This window comes from Pleurodeles waltl, chromosome 9, assembly GCF_031143425.1.
Source record: "Pleurodeles waltl isolate 20211129_DDA chromosome 9, aPleWal1.hap1.20221129, whole genome shotgun sequence".
NCBI classification, from domain to species: Eukaryota; Metazoa; Chordata; class Amphibia; order Caudata; family Salamandridae; genus Pleurodeles; species Pleurodeles waltl.
The window spans coordinates 329,997,044-330,019,459 of NC_090448.1; the positions used below are offsets into that span (position 1 = coordinate 329,997,044).

The following is a 22,416-nucleotide window of genomic DNA, read 5'->3' on the forward strand; positions in this document are numbered from 1 at the left end:
TATGGTGCTGTGGATGGGTGTGTTGTGTCTGAGTGTCAGGTGTGTGTTTTTAGTATTAGCCAATGTAGTGTTGTTTTGTATGTGGGTGTCCATTCTGAGCACAGCGGTATGTACCGCCAATGGTTTACAGCTGTTGAATGTCTGCTGTGGTGATTCGTGAGTCCCAATGTGGTGGGTGTTGTTTTGTTGGCATAACGGTATTTGTGTTGGTACCGCCACTTTAGCACTGACCTTTGGGCTGGCGGATTTGTGTATGTGGCTGTATTCTGTCGGATTGGTGTGTGTGTGTCGTAATATGTGGAACGGATATTTGCCACTGCTGCGGTATGTTAGCGGCCGTCACCGTGGCAGTAAGCGGGATTTACTGTCAATGTCATAATGAGGCCCTCTGTTCCCACATGAAACTGCATTCCATTCCTTGCATTAAGTTGACAGGTTACATTATCTATCTTGGTTTTCTCTGTCTAACGTTCACCACTGCTCCCCTTGGCTCCTTAATGAAAGGACTTAATTAAAACACATGTATCTTAACCCCTTCTGTGCCGCGGACGTAATGGTTACATCCTGCGGCACAGTGCTCATGTGCCGAGGACGTAACCATTACGTCCTGGGCACTGAGCTCAGAGGGAGTGCTAGCGCTCCCTCTGTGGGCTAAAAGGCAGGAATGGAAGGGGGAAGCCCTTCCCCTTCCACCTGACTCCCCCCAGTGACGTCTGATGATGTCAGCGCGCAAATGTGCGCTGACCTAATCAGAGGCCACTTCCCCATCGTGCTCGAAGCTCAGCTTCCAGTGCGATCGGAAGAGAAATGCAAAGCTTTTCTCTTCCAATCATGTGATGGGGCCCTGAGAGGCTTCAAAGGGAAGGACAGGAATTTCGTTCCCTTTGAAGTCTCTCAGAGCATTTCAAAAGCCGGATTGTAAAGCAATCCGGCTTTTGAAATGCCCACTAGACACCAGGGATTTATTTTTGTATGAAACTGGCATGAAGGGATCGACCCCTTGGGCAAGGGTCGCTCCCCGGGGAGGGGGGGGGGGAATATTTTTAAATGCCTTTTCTGGCAGATTGGGCTATTTTTATGAGGCCAGTCTGCCGGGGATCTTCTTTTTTTTGCGCCAATGTCACGCAAGGGGAGCGACCCCTTAGGCAAGGGTCGCCCCGCCCCCCCCCCCCGGGTTACAAATTTATTTAAGGCCATCTGCCCCCCCTGGGGGGGCAGAAGCCTCTAAGCGCCAGGTATAGATTTTTTCTTTTGTTTTGTTTTTTAGAGGTGGGGAGGGACCCCTTAGCCCCGTGGGGTGGGGGGGCAAATTTATTTTAGGCCATTTCTGCCCCCCCAGGGGCAGATCGGCCTATTTTTATTAGGCTAATCTGCCTCCAGGTGTGGCAGAAACCTCTAGGTGCCAGGGATGAAAAAAAATAATGTTTTTTTTGTTGTTGTTTTATTTAGAGGTGGGGAGCGACCCCTTAGTCAAGGGTCTCTCCCCTGGGGGGCAAATTGTACTTAGACTATTTAGATCAGCTGATTTTTGTTGGGCCAATCTGCCCCCAAGGGGTGCAGAAAACACTTAGGCACCAGGGATTGGTGTGTGTGTGTGTTTGTATGCGTGTGTTTTCTTTAGGGGGCAGCCCCTTGGGTAAGGGTTGCTCCCCATGGGGGCACATTACTGTTGGCCATATCTGCCCCCCAAATAAATGGGGCCAAAGTTGTTCCTGGGGCAATTACCCCGATCCACACCCCGGGGGGCAGAAAGTCTACTGGATGCCAGGGAATCAAAAAAAAAAACAAAGAATATTGGGCTGGTGGCTACCAACCAGTATGGGCTTGGTTACACCCCCACCCCAACTGATGGGGTAACAGTCTTTCAGCTCTCCCCTGCTCTCTAAACCTTCTTATCCCACAGCAAGCAAGAAGACATTTGATTATTTTGGGTTTTAGTTTTACATTTGGGCCATGAGAGCTTGGCTAACTCTCAAAATCGTCCCACTTGGAATGGTGAGGGCTGCACTTTATGGACTTTGGGACGCTGCCATGTAGAAAAATCCACAAGACCTAGACACATCTGAAAACTAAATATCTGGGTGATTCCAGGGTGGTGTGTTTCACATGCAGCCCGCACCATTTTTGTACCCACAATCCCCTGCAAACCTCCAACTTTGCTGGAAATCACACATTTTTCCCACGTTTTTGTGATGGAACCTTCCGGAATCTGCAGGAATCTACACAATTCCTACCACCCAGCATTGTCTCATATATACCGGTAACAATTCTGCTGCACTTGTCAGCCTAAAAATCTTTTTTTTGCAAACTGCCCTTTTGGGCCCCCTTTCATTCCCCCTCAATATTGACAAGCACTTGGCCCACCTACACAAATGAGGTATCATTTTTACCGGGATACTGAGGGGAACATTGGGTGGTATGAAGTTTGTCCCAGTGCGGTGATCCCACACAGAAATGTGGGAAAAATGTGATTTTTTTTTTAACCTAAATTTGATGTTTGCTGAGGATTCTGGGTAAGAAAACATTGGGGGATCCACACAAGTCACACGTCACTGGACTCCCTCGGGTGTCTAGTTTTCAGAAATGTCTGGGTTTGGTAGGTTTCCCTAAAAGGCTGCTGAGCCCAGGACCAAAAACGCAGGTGCCCCCCCTGCAAAAACAGGTAGTTTTGCATTTGATAATTTTGATGTGTCCAGATAGTGTTTTGGGGCATTTCCTTTCGCGGGCAGTAGGCCCACCCACAAAAGTGAGGTACCATTTTTATCGGGAGACTTGGGGGAACGCTAGGTGGAAGGAAATGTGTGGCTCCTCTCTGATTCCAGAACTTTCTGTCACCGAAATGAGAGGAAAAGGTGTTTTTTTGGCCAAATTTTGAGGTTTCTGGGTAAGAGAACCTGGTCAGAGCCCCACAAGTCACCCCATCTTAGATTCCCGTAGGTGTCTAGTTTTCAAAACTGTGCAGGTTTGCTAGGTTTCCCTAGGTGCCGGCTGAGCTAGAGGCCAAAATCCACAGCTAGCCACTTTGCAAAAAACAGCTCTGTTTTCTTTGTGAAAATGTGATGTGTCCATGTTGCGTTTTGGGGCAGTTCCTGTCGGGGGCGCTAGGCCTACCCACCCAAGTGAGGTACCATTTTTATCGGCAGACATGGGGAACACAGAATAGCAAAACAAGTGTTATTGCCTCTTGTCTTACTCTACATTTTTTCCTTCAAATGTAAGACAATGTGTAAAAAAGACGTCTATTTGAGAAATGCCCTGTAATTCACATGCTGGTATGGGCACTCCAGAATTCAGAAATGTGCAAATAACCACTGCTTCTTAACACCTTATCTTGTGGCCATTTTGGAAATACAAAGGTTTTCTTGATACCTATTTTTCTGCAAATGAATTGCTGTATACCCGGTATAGAATGAAAACCCATTGCAAGGTGCAGGTCATTTATTGGCTCTGGGTACCTAGGGTTCTTTATGAACCTACAAGCCCTATGTATCCCCGCAACCAGAAGAGTCCAGCTGACGTAACGGTATATTGCTTTAAAAAATCTGACATCGCACGAAAAAGTTACAGAGTAAAACGTGGAGAAAAATGCCTTTTTTTTTTTTTACCTCCGTTTCAATATTGTTTTATTTCAGCTGTTATTTTCTGTAGGAAACACTTGTAGGATCTACACCTGCTGAGCCCAGGACCAAAAACGCAGTTGCCCCCCCTGCAAAAACAGGTAGTTTTGCATTTGATAATTTTGATGTGTCCAGATAGTGTTTTGGGGCATTTCCTTTCGCGGGCAGTAGGCCCACCCACAAAAGTGAGGTACCATTTTTATCGGGAGACTTGGGGGAACGCTAGGTGGAAGGAAATTTGTGGCTCCTCTCTGATTCCGGAACTTTCTGTCACCGAAATGAGAGGAAAAGGTGTTTTTTTTGGCCAAATTTTGAGGTTTCTGGGTAAGAGAACCTCGTCAGAGCCCCACAAGTCACCCCATCTTGGAGTCCCCTAGGTGTCTAGTTTTCAAAACTGTGCAGGTTTGCTAGGTTTCCCTAGGTGCCGGCTGAACTAGAGGCCAAAATCCACAGCTAGCCACTTTGCAAAAAACAGCTCTGTTTTCTTTGTGAAAATGTGATGTGTCCATGTTGCGTTTTGGGGCAGTTCCTGTCGCGGGCGCTAGGCCTACCCACCCAAGTGAGGTACCATTTTTATCGGCAGACATGGGGACCACAGAATAGCAAAACAAGTGTTATTGCCTCTTGTCTTACTCTACATTTTTTCCTTCAAATGTAAGACAGTGTGTAAAAAAGACGTCTATTTGAGAAATGCCCTGTAATTCACATGCTGGTATGGGCACTCCAGAATTCAGAGATGTGCAAATAACCGCTGCTTCTTAACACCTTATCTTGTGGCCATTTTGGAAATACAAAGGTTTTCTTGATACCTATTTTTCTGCAAATGAATTGCTGTATACCCGGTATAGAATGAAAACCCATTGCAAGGTGCAGGTCATTTATTGGCTCTGGGTACCTAGGGTTCTTGATGAACCTACAAGCCCTATGAATCCCCGCAACCAGAAGAGTCCAGCTGACGTAACAGTATATTGCTTTAAAAAATCTGATACCGCAGGAAAAAGTTAGAGTAAAACGTGGAGAAAAATTGCTTTTTTTTTCACCTCAGTTTCAATATTGTTTTATTTCAGCTGTTATTTTCTGTAGGAAACACTTGTAGGATCTACACCTGCTGAGCCCAGGACCAAAAACGCAGGTGCCCCCCTGCAAAACAGGTAGTTTTGCATTTGATAATTTTGATGTGTCCAGATAGTGTTTTGGGGCATTTCCTTTCGCGGGCAGTAGGCCCACCCACAAAAGTGAGGTACCATTTTTATCGGGAGACTTGGGGGAACGCTAGGTGGAAAGAAATTTGTGGCTCCTCTCTGATTCCAGAACTTTCTGTCACCGAAATGAGCGGAAAAGGTGTTTTTTTGGCCAAATTTTGAGGTTTCTGGGTAAGAGAACCTGGTCAGAGTCCCACAAGTCACCCCATCTTGGATTCCCGTAGGTGTCTAGTTTTCAAAACTGTGCAGGTTTGCTAGGTTTCCCTAGGTGCCGGCTGAGCTAGAGGCCAAAATCCACAGCTAGCCACTTTGCAAAAAACAGCTCTGTTTTCTTTGTGAAAATGTGATGTGTCCATGTTGCGTTTTGGGGCAGTTCCTGTCGCGGGCGCTAGGCCTACCCACCCAAGTGAGGTACCATTTTTATCGGCAGACATGGGGACCACAGAATAGCACAACAAGTGTTATTGCCTCTTGTCTTACTCTACATTTTTTCCTTCAAATGTAAGACAGTGTGTAAAAAAGACGTCTATTTGAGAAATGCCCTGTAATTCACATGCTGGTATGGGCACTCCAGAATTCAGAGATGTGCAAATAACCGCTGCTTCTTAACACCTTATCTTGTGGCCATTTTGGAAATACAAAGGTTTTCTTGATACCTATTTTTCTGCAAATGAATTGCTGTATACCCGGTATAGAATGAAAACCCATTGCAAGGTGCAGGTCATTTATTGGCTCTGGGTACCTAGGGTTCTTGATGAACCTACAAGCCCTATGTATCCCCGCAACCAGAAGAGTCCAGCTGACGTAACGGTATATTGCTTTCAAAAATCTGACATCGCACGAAAAAGTTACAGAGTAAAACGTGGAGAAAAATGCCTTTTTTTTTTTACCTCAGTTTCAATATGGTTTTATTTCAGCTGTTATTTTCTGTAGGAAACACTTGTAGGATCTACACCTGCTGAGCCCAGGACCAAAAACGCAGGTGCCCCCCCTGCAAAAACAGGTAGTTTTGCATTTGATAATTTTGATGTGTCCAGATAGTGTTTTGGGGCATTTCCTTTCGCGGGCAGTAGGCCCACCCACAAAAGTGAGGTACCATTTTTATCGGGAGACTTGGGGGAACGCTAGGTGGAAGGAAATTTGTGGCTCCTCTCTGATTCCAGAACTTTCTGTCACCGAAATGAGAGGAAAAGGTGTTTTTTTTGGCCAAATTTTGAGGTTTCTGGGTAAGAGAACCTCGTCAGAGCCCCACAAGTCACCCCATCTTGGATTCCCCTAGGTGTCTAGTTTTCAAAACTGTGCAGGTTTGATAGGTTTCCCTAGGTGCCGGCTGAACTAGAGGCCAAAATCCACAGCTAGCCACTTTGCAAAAAACAGCTCTGTTTTCTTTGTGAAAATGTGATGTGTCCATGTTGCGTTTTGGGGCAGTTCCTGTCGCGGGCGCTAGGCCTACCCACCCAAGTGAGGTACCATTTTTATCGGCAGACATGGGGACCACAGAATAGCAAAACAAGTGTTATTGCCTCTTGTCTTACTCTACATTTTTTCCTTCAAATGTAAGACAGTGTGTAAAAAAGACATCTATTTGAGAAATGCCCTGTAATTCACATGCTGGTATGGGCACTCCAGAATTCAGAGATGTGCAAATTACCACTGCTTCTTAACACCTTATCTTTTGGCCATTTTGGAAATACAAAAGTTTTCTTGATACCTATTTTTCTGCAAATGAATTGCTGTATACCCGGTATAGAATGAAAACCCATTGCAAGGTGCAGCTCATTTATTGTCTCTGGGTACCTAGGGTTCTTGATGAACCTACAAGCCCTATGTATCCCCGCAACCAGAAGAGTCCAGCTGACGTAACGGTATATTGCTTTAAAAAATCTGACATCGCAGGAAAAAGTTACAGAGTAAAACGTGGAGAAAAATTTCTTTTTTTTTCACCTCAGTTTCAATATTCTTTTATTTCAGCTGTTATTTTCTGTAGGAAACACTTGTAGGATCTACACAAATGACCCCTTGCTGAATTCAGAATTGTGTCTACTTTGCAGAAATGTTTAGCTTTCTGGGATCCAGCATTGGTTTCTCACCCATTTCTGTCACTAACTGGAAGGAGGCTGAAAGCATTAAAAAATAGTAAAAATGGGGTATGTGCCAGTAAAATGTCAAAATTGTGTTGAAAAATTGGGTTTTCTAATTCAAGTCTTCCTGTTCCTGAACGCTGGGAAGATGGTGATTTTACCAACGCAAATCCTTTGTTGATGCCATTTTCAGGATAAAAACCACAAGCCTTCTTCTGCAGCCCTTTTTCACATTTTTTTGTTTTGAAAAAAAGAAATTTTTGCTGTATTTTGGCTAATTTATTGGTCTCCTTCAGGGGAACCCACAAAGTCTGGGTACCTCTAGAATCCCTAGGATGTTGAAAAAAAAGAACGCAAATTTGGCGTGGGTAGCTTATGTGAACAAAAAGTGATGAGGGCCAAAGCGTGCACTGCCCCAAATAGCCAAAAAAAAGGCTCGGCACAGGAGGGGAAAAGGCCTGGCAGCGAAGGGGTTAAAATGCTCTTCACTGCTTCCCTCTTTTACACCTGAAAGGGCAAAATAAATGTCATTGTCTTTTCCTGCAGCCATATCAGCTTAATGTAGATAATAGATTGATTAAACACTATACTGCAGTAACTACTGAGAGCAGCAAAACTACTGACTGGCTTCAGCCGAAACGTGTTGCTCAGAGAAAGTATGCATAGATTAATCTACAACCACCAGATTTAATTTGAAGGTCATGTAAAAAAAAAAAGAAGTCTTAGCAAACTCAAATATAGTGATATCTTATATCCTAATGTGTCTGTACTGTACATTAGAGTGAGTCTAAGAAGAATTGCTATTTTCACACCAGTCAAATATGTTCTTCTTTTTTTTTAATGCAAAATAAATCCCCCTACTCAAGTTCTCATATCTTACTGTTTATAAATTACTTGTTCAATGGGTTGAACCCTCTATTATTTAGCTTTGTTTGATGGTCCCTGGTGGTGTTTTTCTTGGCAAGCGTATTCATATAGACCATGAGCACTCGGGCCCTCATTATAAGTAACTCGGAGCAACTACAGGCTTTTCTGTGTTTCCAGGCCCACAATTATCAGGTCCTTAACATCCAGTCCCGATAATTACATACCCATAGACACCAGACATGCAACCAATAGTGGAGCTATAGGTCCTGCAGGCAGCTACTGTGCCAGACCCCCATCTTTCTGCATATTATAGAATGGGGTGAGACACAGAAGCTTCTCTCCCGCTGCTTCTTGGTCCCCTTCTGCGCACGCAGGGGCAAGAGAAAAAGCCCCCAGAACATGTATTACCTTAAAGAAGGTGATATATGTTTGTGTATGTGGGGCTAATTGTTTCCCCGGGAGATGGGGGGAATTAAATAGAATTGGATTTGTTGTTACAAGGCCGGTGTGTAACTTAACATATAAAGATGATTCAAGGAATGCTTGCAATGCAACCCCTCTCTCGGGGTAGTAGTACAACCCGTTGTTCTTTTTCCTACCATGACACCTCAGTTTGGACCTAACCATACCCAAATTAGTCTTGACTGTTCTCAATGAAGAATAGTCCACACTGAACTTTCACGCCAGGTCCTCCCTAAACCAGAACGCAATGGACCCAAAGACCGGTTTTGCCCTTATTGGGACTTGTCACTTGGGTGTATCTTGACTCCAGTTGCACAGTGAGGATAATTTCCTGTTTACTTGATTATTTGATTTCTGTGTCTCTAATGTTCTAATTTTTATTGCCTAGGGATTTCAAGCCTACCAGTTGAGACTGTGTTTACACTTCTGTATGTTGCACGTTCCTCATACAATTTCTGATGTTTTGGGGTTAATGCTGATTATTCTGTTCAGCACTGTTGACACCGTGTTCATAAACTATGACTGAGCACATACACATATATAAGAAAACGTACTGTTTGATGAGTTGATGGGAAATGGGTGGAGGTTGGCAGATTGAAATACAGATTTGTTTTGTTGTGTTACCTGTGTGCCAAAGGTGAACATCTACAGTGTCAAGTTTGTTCTGTGCAGGTTTTAAAAAATCCCATGGAGATAGCAGACTTGTACAGGGAAACCATCCAGTTCCCATCCCTATGTAATGCATGCATCGGGCCTGAAGTAATAACTCAGTATGGAGGAAAATACTGCAATATCTACACAGGTATGTATGTAACTGGTCTCCATGCTGCCATCCATCATTGTGCTGACCTGGACAGTGTGGTTGGTTACACGATCTTTAAAGCTCCTAACAGCGTGTGCATGTCTTGTACAATATTACCGTAGTGCTATATATAATAATGACCCTGGTTTTGCAGCGAAAAAAAGGTGCAATGCTTAATTTTGTGTACTGAATTAGTTATAAGGAAAAAGCAACATAGAAAGTAGTTTTCAACGTTTTTTAACAATAGGCACGTCTTTTTTTTACTTGAAATATTAGGCTTGCTGTTTATGGTCTATTTGACTTCGATTGATTAAGATCCTAAAATTACATTTTCTATTCGAACTCCAGTCTGAATGTTTGCAGAAGTGCACAGCAAAAACTGGCATACAGATGTATATCAAACTTGGATCAAAAGATAGCGGTTGTCCAACTTTGTTTCTATGCACTATATTTGTTTTTATTGCAACATTATATTCACTTCTATCTCAGACATATCAATCAGGAACAAGGCCACACTTGCATCAGAACTTCATAAATAAACCGTATAATGTCCTCACCGAAAGCAGCTTAGTGGTCACATAGTAAAAGCTCATTGCACTGTCATTAATGACCCCCATGCTCCACTCCCCAGTTTATAAGCTCGCCAGATCATTCTTAGGTCCACATTTCATCGTACAAAGGCCGGAGGAAGTCTCTGCATTGCCCGATGAGAATTCCTTTGAATTTGCACCACTCTGCCCATATTTTGTAATGTTTCTGTGGACACCTTCTGATCGCATAAATAGGATCTCTATTCTCGTACAATGGTCTAATCCTGTCTTCCATCCTTCCAAGGATGGAGGGTCTGCACTTTTCGGTGCTTTATAAATGTCCCTCTTGTCCACAACCAGTCCCAATCGCATCAAAGCCACCTGTTATCTATTACTGTCATTGTCTGTTGTAACATGGAGAAGAGTGAATTTGAGATCCCTGGATAATTAACGTCCAAGCACTCGCCCCAAGCACGTAATCACCTCCTCCTAGAAGGGAAACAGTTGTTCACATTTCCAAACAGCAACAGGTCACCCTCCTGAGCCCCAAATCTTGGATAAGTGGGCGAAGTTATGGCCCCCTTGATCCACAATCTTTCCAGTGTACAGTAGACTCTGTGTAACTATTTCAGTGGGATAAGTCTAAACTCTGAGGCAATTGCTGCTTCTCGGGGAGGACGCTTGAAACTCTCTCCAATCATCAACCATTAGAGGTCCTATGTATTTGTCGTTTGTAATTGGTCAAATGTGTCTTATGAATTATTTACTAACGAGTATAGATATCTTATGAACAGTCAGATCATCAAGTAGGATTTAGCCTTTATTGAGCTACTGTCGGGTAATTTTTCCAAGTCTGCTGTGTAGAGCATGAGGGCATGCCCGAGCTGTGAACATGTGAAAACCCAACTGCTCTGTAGATCATGGGTACTCGCAAATAATTTCCCAGAGGCCAAAATGTTTAGTCTGTGGTGTTATCAAGGGCTGCACTAATGCCAGAAGGATGGTAGTTGAGGCAGGGAGGGGTGAAAGATGGGTATAGGGGGAACAAAGCACGTACATCTAGTGGTTTACCGTGTGAAACCAGAAAACCTGGGATCAATCCCGGCTTAGCTATTTGACCAAACTGTGATTCTAGGCAAATTGGTTAGTTCATTTTTACTCCTTTTTCTTCGTTATCACATAGAAGAGGATTTAGAAATGCAGGACTTCAAGGAGTGCACTGCACAAATTCTTCTCCCGTTTGTCATTTAATAAATTATAATGTTGTTCATGTATAATAGCAACTCAGCCCACCCAAAAGGTGCATATAATAACTGACTTGCCTATTAGTTCACTACAGGCCTTGTTGTCAGGGGGAAGCATGACTATTTCTAAATTCATGTTTGAAACCTATCACAAACAAAGAAAACTCCTCAATGCACTTTAAAAAATACTAATAAATGTACTGATATAATGTGCTAAGGTAAAACAGGTCTTCAAGTTAATGAAATACTCTTTTTGAATTTTGAAAAGACTATCATATTTTTACATATTTGCTGCAAGAAGGTATTCATAAAGTTAAGTGGTGCAGGAAACACTGCTTCATTTCTTTCTTTATCTTCCATTAAATTGATGTTTGACCATTTTTTAAAACATATTTCTAATGTTAGTGCAGAGTCCAGTACTGCAGTGGACCAGGGGGCCGCATGTGAAGGCCAGGAGGGCCGCAGTTGGTACCACCGAGCCGTACTTTGATATCACTTTTGTAGATCATACTCTCCCTGTAAGTCTGCAAAGGATTTTAGCAGCTAAGAAGACATAATATTTCCCAGGTTAGAGATATACATGGTATGCCAGGACTTCTGGTCTGTGTAAATCAGACACCTGTCTAAATATAGTCCCTAACCGTAGGGGAGTCTCTTTAGTCAAGCGACTGGACCACCCTAGAACTCTATGAAAGTCCCTCCATACCTAAGTGCATCTTTGTGACTAGGGGAAGAAACCTTGGTGTAGCTCCTCCAAAAGGCGAACATAAAAAAGATGTTTCTTTCATTACTCATCTCTCCAATGCAAAAGCAGGGTCTCCTGTGTTGTCAACCCACCATTCATTGATGATGATGAGGTGAGACACCCTGTAGCAAGAGACAGTGTGTAGAGCAGCCATGCCAACTTTGTATGTAGATTTATATCATTTAGATAAGGCAATTCTCAGGATTGGCGGTTCCAGAGGAAGTCCAGCAGAAGTGAGTCTACTTTCCTGAAAAAGGAATGTGGCAGGGAAAGGGATAGTTCTGTTTTTGGCATAGAAGGTGCAGCAGGGCTACCATCTTATGAATGAAGAAGTGTCTCATAACAGACAAGGGGAGTGCTGACTAGAATCCAAAGTCATGGGTTAGGTGATCCAGCTTGGGCTGTATGTTCCGGTTCCATGCCCTCTACAGGTTTCCTGTCGCATACACGCTGAGATATTTCAATGTCTTTTAAAACCTGTAGGTTAGTGGTCCATTCTAAAGCAGGGGGAAGGGGAGGAGGAGCCAAGATGGCGGATGCATAGGGCAGATTCCTGTGCCTCTCCACCGGCCCGCTGAGAAAACCCTGGCCACCCGCCTGACCCGGGGCGATTTACAGCAAAGCCCCGGCTCCTCAACGAGTAAGGAGCACTCTTGTCGAGCCAAAGGTGACTGAGATGGAGAAGGTGAAAGGACGATGGGGGCTGAGAAAGAGCCCGGTGAGCAGAGACCCAACAGCTCCTCAAGATGGGGGTGCACAAGGAGCGATAGAAGATGGCCAGCTGTGGTGAGAGGTGAGGAGCATCGGCTTAGAGAGGGGACGGGGAAGGCCCCCCCAGTGCGAGAAGAGAGCAGAGGGATAGACAAAGGGTGCAGACCAGAAGAGAAGCCCGGTGGCCTGGCCAGAAGAAACTGGTCCGGAGGACCCCCCTGGAGCCTGAACTAACGATTGCAGGGCCTAGATGGCGAACATCATATGAGCTCCTGTGTAGACCTCCTGGTCGGATGGAGCACACGGTAGGCCTATAGCTCAGCCAAGCCGCCCGACCAGTATGTGACAAAGAAGCAGACGGAGGTGCGGATCCAGCAAGGGAGACTGGGTCAGGACGCGCTAGTGACGGCGAGCCTGTGGTGTGGCCCATGGGGCTGCGTGGAGCGTTGGGTCCCTGACCAACACACTATGGAGTGCCAGGATGGTGAAAGGTCAGAAACAGCAGGCAGCGCAGGGAGACTGAACTGGCGACGGCCTGTGGCATAGAAGGGAGGCAGGGAGGGCCCACGCAGAGTGTTCAAAGAGGGAGCAGAAGTAGGGACTGCTGACCCAAACTCTCTGGGAAGCCCAGTGGATCAGCTGGCAGAAATTGGTCTGGAGGGCCTTCCTAGAGTCCGATCTAAAGTCTACAGGGCCTAGAGGAGGAACATCAGAGGGGCGCCTGCGGAGTCCTCCCGATCAAAGACGAAATGCGCGGCTGGCCGTCTGACTTGGGAGAGACAGAGAGGAGCAGGCGAGGAGGTGGACCTGGTGCTGGGGGACCCAGCCAGGATGCGCTGGTGGTACCAAGCCAGCAGCACGGCCCAAGGGACTGTGCGGAGCGTCGGGTACCCCAACCGACTCGCCACGGAGGTTCCCGGACACGGAGAGGCCGGAAACGACCGGCTGAGCGAGAAGGCTGGGCTAGAGACGAGGAGGGGTTGGGGGGGGCAGAACTGTGGTCTATCTGACTGAATTGGAGAGTCGGGCCCAGAGCTGAGACCCAGCGAACTCCTCCGCAGCTAACAGCCCGAACGAAGTGGCAAAGGTCACTGTCAGTACCGGAGCCCCCTGATCAGAGCGGAGGGGAGGAACTGCGCCACCTCTGGGGTGGGAGTAACCCACTCCTGTGGGAAGCTTCACATCTACAGCTGCAGCTGGAGCACAGTAGGCCCTCCAACTGGGCCAAGGAGGTGAAGGTCCTGGGAGGGGCCTCCCAAGCAGGAAGGCCTGTTGCGAGTCTGACTGGATACACAGACGAGGTACTCTGCCTGGGTCACAGCTCGGTGAACTACTGTGAGAGGGGCACCCATCACGCAGAGACTGTGAGGAACAGCGGCCGACAGAGTATGTTGAGGACAATGGCCACAGCGCGATCCAAGTAAGATAGTTCAGTGAAAGTCATGCTGTCCAGGCCCATACCGAGCAAGAGAACAACACCTTGTGAAATTTTGGGGCCACACCTTGCTCCTATATCAGGACCTGGCAGCGATCACCCTACAGAAGAGGCAAGACTTCCGCCCGATCACCTACTTTCTTAGGGACAAAGACGTCACCTACTCCTGGGGCCGTCCCTTCAGACTAATCTTCCAATGGGAGGGAAAAACACACCAACTGCGCTCATTGAAGGAAGCGTACAAGTTGCTGCGGCTTGAAGAACCCTCGGAGGAACAACCACACTCGCTGAGACCAGATCGCCGGTGGCGTAGACGAGCATGCTCTCAGACAGTATTGACAGGGAACACCAAACCGGACCTAGAGACTATAGTATCCAGGACATTAAGAAACCTCAAGGGGAATAATGGGTCAGGGGCCATAAAGCACCACAACTACGGTGGCTGAGGGGGATCTGGGTGGGGAGGTGTGGGGGGGCCCTGGAAGAGGACAGGAACCCAGGGCAGGAGGCTCCTAGCACTCAATCTACTTTCCTGTACTACGCAGGATTAAACTTTAAAGTATTCACCTTCAATGTTAAAGGATTAAACAATCCAACCAACTGTAGAGCAGTCCTTTCCTATTTGGAACACATGCAGGCTGACATATGCCTCTTACAAGAGACCCGCGTAATACCCGCAGATCACCATAGACTGCACTCAAGATTTTTCCCAATACAGTACTTTTCATCACAAGGGACCAAGGTGGCAGGGGTAGCACTTCTTGTTTCACGGTCCTTTCGTGGGAGACAAGATAGATGAAATAAAAAGGCCGCTTGCCGGCATTCCGGATACATATAGGGGACTTTCAGGCTGTCGTGGCATCAATATATGTGCCCAACAAGGGACAGGAGGTGTTCATACACCGGGCGCTGGTTGAGACCACAACCGCACATGAGGGACGGGTGGTTATAGGAGGTGACTTTAATATTGTCTGTAACAATGATTGGGACAGATCTGCCGCTATGTGGGGTAAGGGGAAGAAACCCTGTCGGCAGGGGGGAGGGGGATGGGGAATTGGGGGTGTGTGGAGAGACTGGGGGAGTTGAACCTTGGAGACCTATGGAGAGGAAGACATCCTACAACCAGAGCCTATACATTCTACACACATGCCCACAAAACGTATGCCCCCTTTGATCTCTTCTTGGGCTCCAAGGAAAATAGAGCAGATGCTGAGGGATATATATATATATATATATATATAATATATATATATATTTTGAGCTGTTCACGCTGTCTGATCACACAGCAGTATCCCTAGTTCTAAACATTCCCCTCCAGCCCAAAAGATACTACCCTTTGTGGTTGAGAACCACCCTCCTGCTGTGGACGGAGGTGGTGGCACAGATAACGAAAGCCATTTCCAACTTCTTAGAGATCAGTGACACTGCAGACACACCTATCTCACTACTCTGGGAGACATTGAAGGCTGTTATCAGAGGGGAATTTATTACGATGTAAGCAGCGGATAATAAAATCCAATGGGAGAAGAGGGCCCAATTGCAACAGCAGATGACTGTACTAGAGAGGATCCACAAAAGGACTGCACCCTCCCAAGCATGGAGACTACTTAGCTCAGCTAGCCGGTCTCGATACTGATAGAGCAGAGTGCGCTGCCCTTTGCCTGCGATACTCCTTTTACAAGGGTGGTGATAAGTGCGGACGCCTCCTGGCCAACAGTCTTGGAGCCCAGAGGCAGACACTTGCGGTGGCAGCAATTCAGGGCCTGGATGGGGTGGAAGTGGCGAATGACACACAGATTGCCTCAATGTTTTGCGACTTCTACCGGGCCCTTTAACCACCCCCCCCCCACCCTCAGCAGACAGACAAGGACACCTCCCACCAGTATCTCACCCGAGCCCACACATCTAAACTGTTGATGGAGGATGGGGGCCTGCTGGAGGTCCCAATCAAGATAGAGGAGGTAATCTCTGCAATTGCCTACTGGAGGCCTTGAAGTCTCCAGGAAGGGGCAGCTTCCCAGGCCTGCTTTATAAAACATTCTGCAGTAGCCTAGCCCCGATATACCTCTTTAACGCCATCACGGGTCCGAGTGAGTTCCCGCCATCCATGCTAGAAGCATCCATTGTGGTGATTCCCTAAACTGGGGAAGGACCCCACACAATGCAGGTCCTATAGACCAATTTCTCTACTTAACGTAGACTTCAACCTACTCACGGGCATCCTAGCCTCCCGTCTGACTCCGCTGATGCCTGGCGGACCCTGATCAGGCGGGTTTTGTCCCACACCAGCAGTGCGGGGACAACACTAAGTGAATCATGCACATATTAGATAAGGCCCAGTGCTCGAGAAGGGAACTTATGCTGCTTAGTATAGGTGCAGAGAAAGTGTTTGATCGCGTCCATTGGCCGCACCTTCAGGCAACGCTGGAGCATTTTGGCCTTGGACCCCAATTCCAAGCCTAGATAGCGAGCGCATACAGCCACCAGAGGGCCTCAGTCAGAGTCAGTGGGGAGACCTCCACTTCATTCTCTGTTGGCCGCAGAACCCGTCGGGGGTGCCTGCTTTTCCCCCCTGCTGTTCGCTCCCTATATGGAGCCATTTGCCTAGAGGGTGAGGGACAGCCCAGAAGTAACCAGGGTGGAAGAGTACACCATTGTGGATGACGTGGTGGTTGCATTAGATGACCAGATAAGGGCTCTCCCGGCTTTTTTAAAGTCGTGGAGGTGTTTGAGAGGGTGTCCGACTTCCAGATTAACCTTTCGAAGTCCCAGGCCTTCAATCTCACACTTTCGGGAGGGGTGGCAGATTCGATGGCCCAGCAGTACCCGTTCCAATGCCAGACACATTCTATTCCCTACTTAGGCATCCAGATAGCTAGAACAGTCCCAGAGACGTCAAAGAGGAACTATGACCTCATTCTGGAGGGTGTCAAAAAGACATGACACAATGGCGATGATACCCAATTTCCTGGCTCGGGAGAATAGCCGCAATAAAAATGTCAATCATCCCTAAAGTCCTATTCCTCTTCCAGGCACTACAGGCCGAGCCCCCGCTGGGCTGTCTGCTGGCGCTGCAGAGGGAAATCAACTGCTTCATCTGGGCAGGCAAGAAACCCAAAATAGCTCACACCTGGGCCTATCAATCCCCGTTCAGGGGAGGCCTAGGAATCCCAGACATTCATTGTTCATAGACCGGGCACTCGCCGGCACCCCTCTGTAAGATCCCCGTGCTGCCCCGACGCCATAGAACATGAGGTCTGTACTCCTCCCCTGTCACCAGAGCAACCCTGAAGGTCTGGGACCAAGTAGTGTACACTAGAGGCCTGACCTCCTCCCCCTCTCCTTTATCGCCTGTCGTGGGGAACCCGGATTTCATGCTGGGAATAGACCAAGGAGCCTTTAGCCCCTGGACATCACCATCATGCCGATCCATAGGACATTTGTTTGATGAAGAGGGACTCTTGCCCTTCAAAAGCTTAAAGACCACGCATTCACTGCCAGAGACTGAGAGGATGCACTATCTACAGATTCGCCACTGGGTGATTCAGCCCATAAACTGGAAACAAGCATGTAGACCCCTTACACAATATGAAAAATGGCTGCTGACGAAAACAGATCAGCACATAATCTCGGACCTCTGTGACCTGGTTCAGCAAACTACCCCGAGATCCAGGGTCCCAGGCCAGACTCGATGGGAGGCAGAATTGGGTAGACCACTGACACCCCGGGACTGGGAGGCGATTTACTACAGGGCAAGACGCACAGCACATAGTACAAACGGCAGAGAGACTGCAATGAAGATTGCTACCTACTGGTATTTCACCCCAGCTTGACTTCACGAAAGGGATCAGACCCGATGCTGGAGAGGATGCGAGAGGCATCAGGCATGCTAGCCAACCTGCTGTGGGAGTGTCCAAAACTGGCTTCCTATTGGGAGGGAATCTTAAACGACATCGACCGACATTTGGACACAACTCCCACGATTCCCAGCCTACATCATACTGGGACTACCAAACACTCTGATGTTCCCTCTTAAGTCACTACGAGACTGTCAGATCGGTCTAGCACTAGGAGCAGCTCTACAAAACATATTGACCCACTGGGGAACCTCGCAAATCCCCACACAGCTAGGTTGGTTGCATCAGGTATAGCTGATCTTGGGGATGGAAAAGATTACACTCTCCCTCACGACACAAGGTAACTCGTTTAGAGAGATATGGCACCCCTTTCTCTCCCTTCTCTCCGGAGAGTTCAGAGAGCTGAACTTTCCTAAATATTTGCAACTCCTAAGGCTACTAGCAGGGGGATGATGCCTAGAAGACCTGACCTTATGGGAGAGCAGTACAGAAGCTAAGAGGGTCATTCTGACCCTGGCGGGCGGCGGGAACCGCCAAATGGCCGCTCCGCGGTCAGAAGACCGCGGATGCCATTCTGGCTTTCCCGCTGGGCCGGCAGGCGACCGCCAAAAGAGCGCCCGCCGGCCCAGCGGGAAAGGCCCTGCAACAAGGAAGCCGGCTCCGAATGGAGCCGGCAGAGTTGCAGGGGTGCGACGGGTGCAGTTGTACCCGTCGCGATTTTCACTGTCTGCTAAGCAGACAGTGAAAATCTTTATGGGGCCCTGTTAGGGGGCCCCTGCACTGCCTATGCCAGTGGCATGGGCAGTGCAGGGGCCCCCAGGGGCCCCAAGACACCCGTTCCCGCCATCCTGTTCCTGGCGGTAAAAACCGCCAGAAACAGGATGGCGGGAAGATGGTCGGAATCTCCATGGCGGCTCTGCTTGCAGCGCCGCCATGGAGATTCAGCCCATGCAGGGGAAATCCGGCGGGAAACCGCCGGATCCCCTGTTCTGACCGCGGCTTTACCCCGCGGTCAGAATGGGCTGGGAAGCACCGCCAACCTGTTGGCGGTGCTTCCGTGGTCCCCGGGTCAGAATGACCCCCTGAGTGTCTTAAACTCACGACTGGATAGCTTAATTGTGCACTTAAGAGGGTGTAAGGGTTGGGGTTTGGTTGGGTATAAGTTCTCTTCAGTTTAAGGGTGCTGCACCACCCTCTGTTCTGCTGTACTTGAAAATCAGTAAAGAAATTTGAACAATAAGGCAGAAGGAAGCAAGTTGTGGGATACACCGGGGGCTTTGTTGATGGTGCGCTCTGAGAATCTACCAAATATTTGTAGTATCTTGAGAACCTGGAGTCGAGATTCCCGTGGTTCATCTAAGAATATAAGGGCGTTGTCCGCATATTATGCTATTCTGTCTGAAATACCGGGTGTCCAGTCCCCTGACCAGTGCATCTATCCTTAGCCAAGCTGCAAGGGATTCAATCAGAATGGTAAATACCAAGGGCAACAAAGAGCACCCTTATATTTACCCCCATAGTACTGGGAAAATATCATAGAAGGAACCTCCCATTCCCGCCCAGGCTATCAGATTGCTGTATAGTAGTTATATACCCAGCTGATAAAGCTGCAGCCAAAATTCAGTTTGCCTCTGCATGGCAAGCAATTTCGTCCTCGCCTCATTCAGGAGTGTCTATCGGAGGACTGTCTCCCTAAGGGTGGAGGGGAATGGGACCCTGGAACTAGAAACTCTCTCTCTCTTGGGTTTTAAGATTTGAGTCTCAAGATTGGTTCCTTCCTGTTGTTCCTAATATCCCCTAGCAAAATGGTCTTGAGTACCTCCCAGAGTTTCTCTGGGAAGGCAACAAGCCTTCATTTACCACAAGATAATGTTCAATAGTTGATAAGATATATGACTTAGTCTCAGTCTCTTGTAGCCACCAGGCACTGAAGGGCTAATCTAATCACAGCCTTCCTGAGCCCAGGTGCAGCAATAATTTCATTGGTGAGTAATCAGACAGACCCTTGGGAAGGATGAGCATCCCCTCCTCCCTGTGAGTCTTGGAGCATGGCAAAATAAAATAATCCAGTTGAGAGAGCACATTATGCTCCCTGGATTAGAAAGTGTAGCATTAGTTCTGGGGGGGTGTATGGTCCTCCATATGTCATGCCAGACCCAGCCCCTCCAGGAATCGGGCCAGGGGTGACAGTGTACGGGGCTGTCATCCCACCTCAGTTTATTTGTCTAGCATCCATCCACTTTACCTCCTCTTTCAGGTCCCCTCCCAGTATCCAGAACCCCTCAGGGAATTTGTGCCACCTAGTGCCTCAATGACTTTAAGAAAATACATTGTTACTGATGGGGAGCATACTGGAGCCCTAACAACATCACATACCTGCCCCAGTTGTCGTGCCAAACCAGTGTGACCTTTAGGGTGATGGTTGTGAATCAGTATGAGCTTCCCCTGCCCCCCTTGTAAAGCCTGCATGAAACATATTCGAGTAACCAATAGGAGCCAGAAAAGGAAACCTAGGGCCAGATTTATCATCACGGCCCTTTGCGAGTCGGAAATAGCGATTTTTACGAAATCGCTATTTCCGACCCGCAAAGTGCCATGTATCACATTTGCAATTCGCTAATAGCGATTTCTTAAAAATCGCAAATGCTATTACCGAATCGCAAATTGTGATACCAGCCCCATTCGCACCTACGGGCCTGTTGGCCCATAGCTGCGAATTTTTTGCATTTACAAAATTGCGATTTCTGTACCAGAAATCACAATTTTGGAAATGCAAAAGCCCAGGGTGCTGGGGGCCTAAGGCCCCCTCTGCTGCATCCCAAAAAGGTCTTGGGGGACATGTAAGGTGCACACATGCCAAAAGTGCATGTGTGCTTTACATGTTCAATTTAAAAACGCATTTTAAATGCATTTTTAAATTTTGTACCAGGTTACCACCTGGTTTCTTTTCATGGTATTTTGCATGTGCAAAATGCCATTCTGCGAAAAATCGCAATTTGCGTTTTTTTGCAGCATTTCCTTGCGATTTGGATTTTGCGAATCGCAATTTGCAACTAGCAAAACCAGGTTGCAACGCAAGAAATCACAATTTTTGTGATTTCTTATTTGTGGTCTGCGAATGCCTTTCATGCATCGCAGACCACTTTTTTGCACTCCCAAACGGCCGAATTTTGCGATTCGCACCGTTTGCAAGTGCAAAAAAATTTCATACATCTGGCCCCTAGTGCCCACCAAGTGAGTCTCTTGAAGGACTGTGTCCTTAAAGAAGTGCTTATCTGCTCTCCGTAGCTCACCTCTTTTATTTGGATCTAAGAAACCATTGGCATTTCATGTCAAGTGCTGAATGTGGTCCTGGTGCCATGCACAGTTGTGGTTGGCCACATGGAGGAGTGCGCATGGTGACAGAAGGCATGAGGAGAATGTGTGGTGGTCGGTTCTGGGCAGTATTCCTATGTGCACAGGTCTGATTTAAGTCTAGGCATAATGAATAAGAATAACAAACCTCATTCTGTCCAACCTATACTTTGACAACTTGTAGTACCTGTTGTGGAATAAAGTAGGGGCAATTACCTACTCAGGAAAACAAACACCAACTGTGTTCCAAATTACCAACACCCCTTCGACAGTCCCCCTGACTCAACCCTAAAACTCAAAAAGAAACAAAAATCCTCTGGGGTTAGGCTGCATCTGCTAGAAATTACTCTGCCTCTTACAAATCTTCAAAACACATAGGTGTAGCCCAATTATGTAAAGTGCCCATCAGCCATTATCTGGTGGTTATGGAGGCACAGGTCTCTTATCCAGTTTCAGGCTCACCAGATGCTGATTGTTGAGGTTTTGGACTGTCTCGAGAGCTGTTTGTGGAGCTGTGTTGTCTCCGAGCCTGTCGGGCCCGTCACAGAAGCTGCTGCCATCCTTGGTTGCTACTGCCCCCTCCCCTACTTCAGAGGATTAAATTGTGTTACAGCAGAAGTCCTGCCTCTCCTTCATCCATGGTCAGGGCCCTCTGGCATGTTGAAGAAAAGTATTTTGTCTTTAAGAATAACCTTTAGGTGGACTGGAAAGAGCAACATGTATAATACCTGCATCACCCGCATCTTTTGCTTAACTATGAAGAATGTTTGTCTTCGTTGTTGGATCTTTAAAGTGTAATCCTGGAATATCATAACCCAGGTATGGCCTCATGTTTCAGGATGGTCTAGATGATCGCTATAGAGAGTGGACTCTCTCTATTGTGTACTAAATAGAAGTACACCATGCAGAGTCCCTTTGGATCCCCCAATTGGTTTGCAGAGGCAAAAGTAGATAGGACTAATGCTCTATTTTGTGGTAGTGTGGGTGAGCAGTTAGGCATATCAGTGGGTAGTGCTAAGCATTTGTTGTACTCACAGAAGCTACAAATGAGACACACACTCAAAGAATAAATCCGAGACCAACTTACAAAAATAACACTTTTTTTTATATATACTTTAAACCCAAGAACTTTGTTATAAGGTAAGTAAGTTTTTAAGCAGAAATACTTTTCACTTGCAAAAATCGACACAATGCAATTTCAGAGTTCTTCAATGTTAGCCTATGGAAGGAAAACACATTCAGCAAACAACATTTTACAACAACACAGGATCAATCTTGTAGACTTAAGGTGAGTACTGGGCAAGGATCAGGGCCACACCAACTGGTCCTTCTGGACAGCACTGGGGTGGCCAGGTGTAGAGGTGCAGTACTCAGTGTATTTTTGATGGGGATTGATCCCTGTAGATTTAGACCGTAGGCTTTGGCTGGGGGGCCAGTCGAGGACAACCAACAGGTAAGTTTCAAACATAGGTTGCTCAGGGACATAGGTGCACCTTTGGTCCTCTTCAC

The 22,416-nt window shown here is 47.0% G+C and overlaps 1 protein-coding gene across 2 annotated transcripts in view; it reads left to right on the forward strand.

The window, feature by feature from the left end:
* Window positions 1-22,416, forward strand: part of APEH (acylaminoacyl-peptide hydrolase) — a 278,020-nt gene that overhangs the window by 40,491 nt on the left and 215,113 nt on the right. For both annotated transcript variants that reach the window (XM_069206858.1, XM_069206859.1), the window contains exon 3: window positions 8,902-9,031. In XM_069206858.1, coding sequence (XP_069062959.1) covers window positions 8,902-9,031 — 130 coding nt within the window. The remainder of the gene's footprint in view (window positions 1-8,901; window positions 9,032-22,416) is intronic.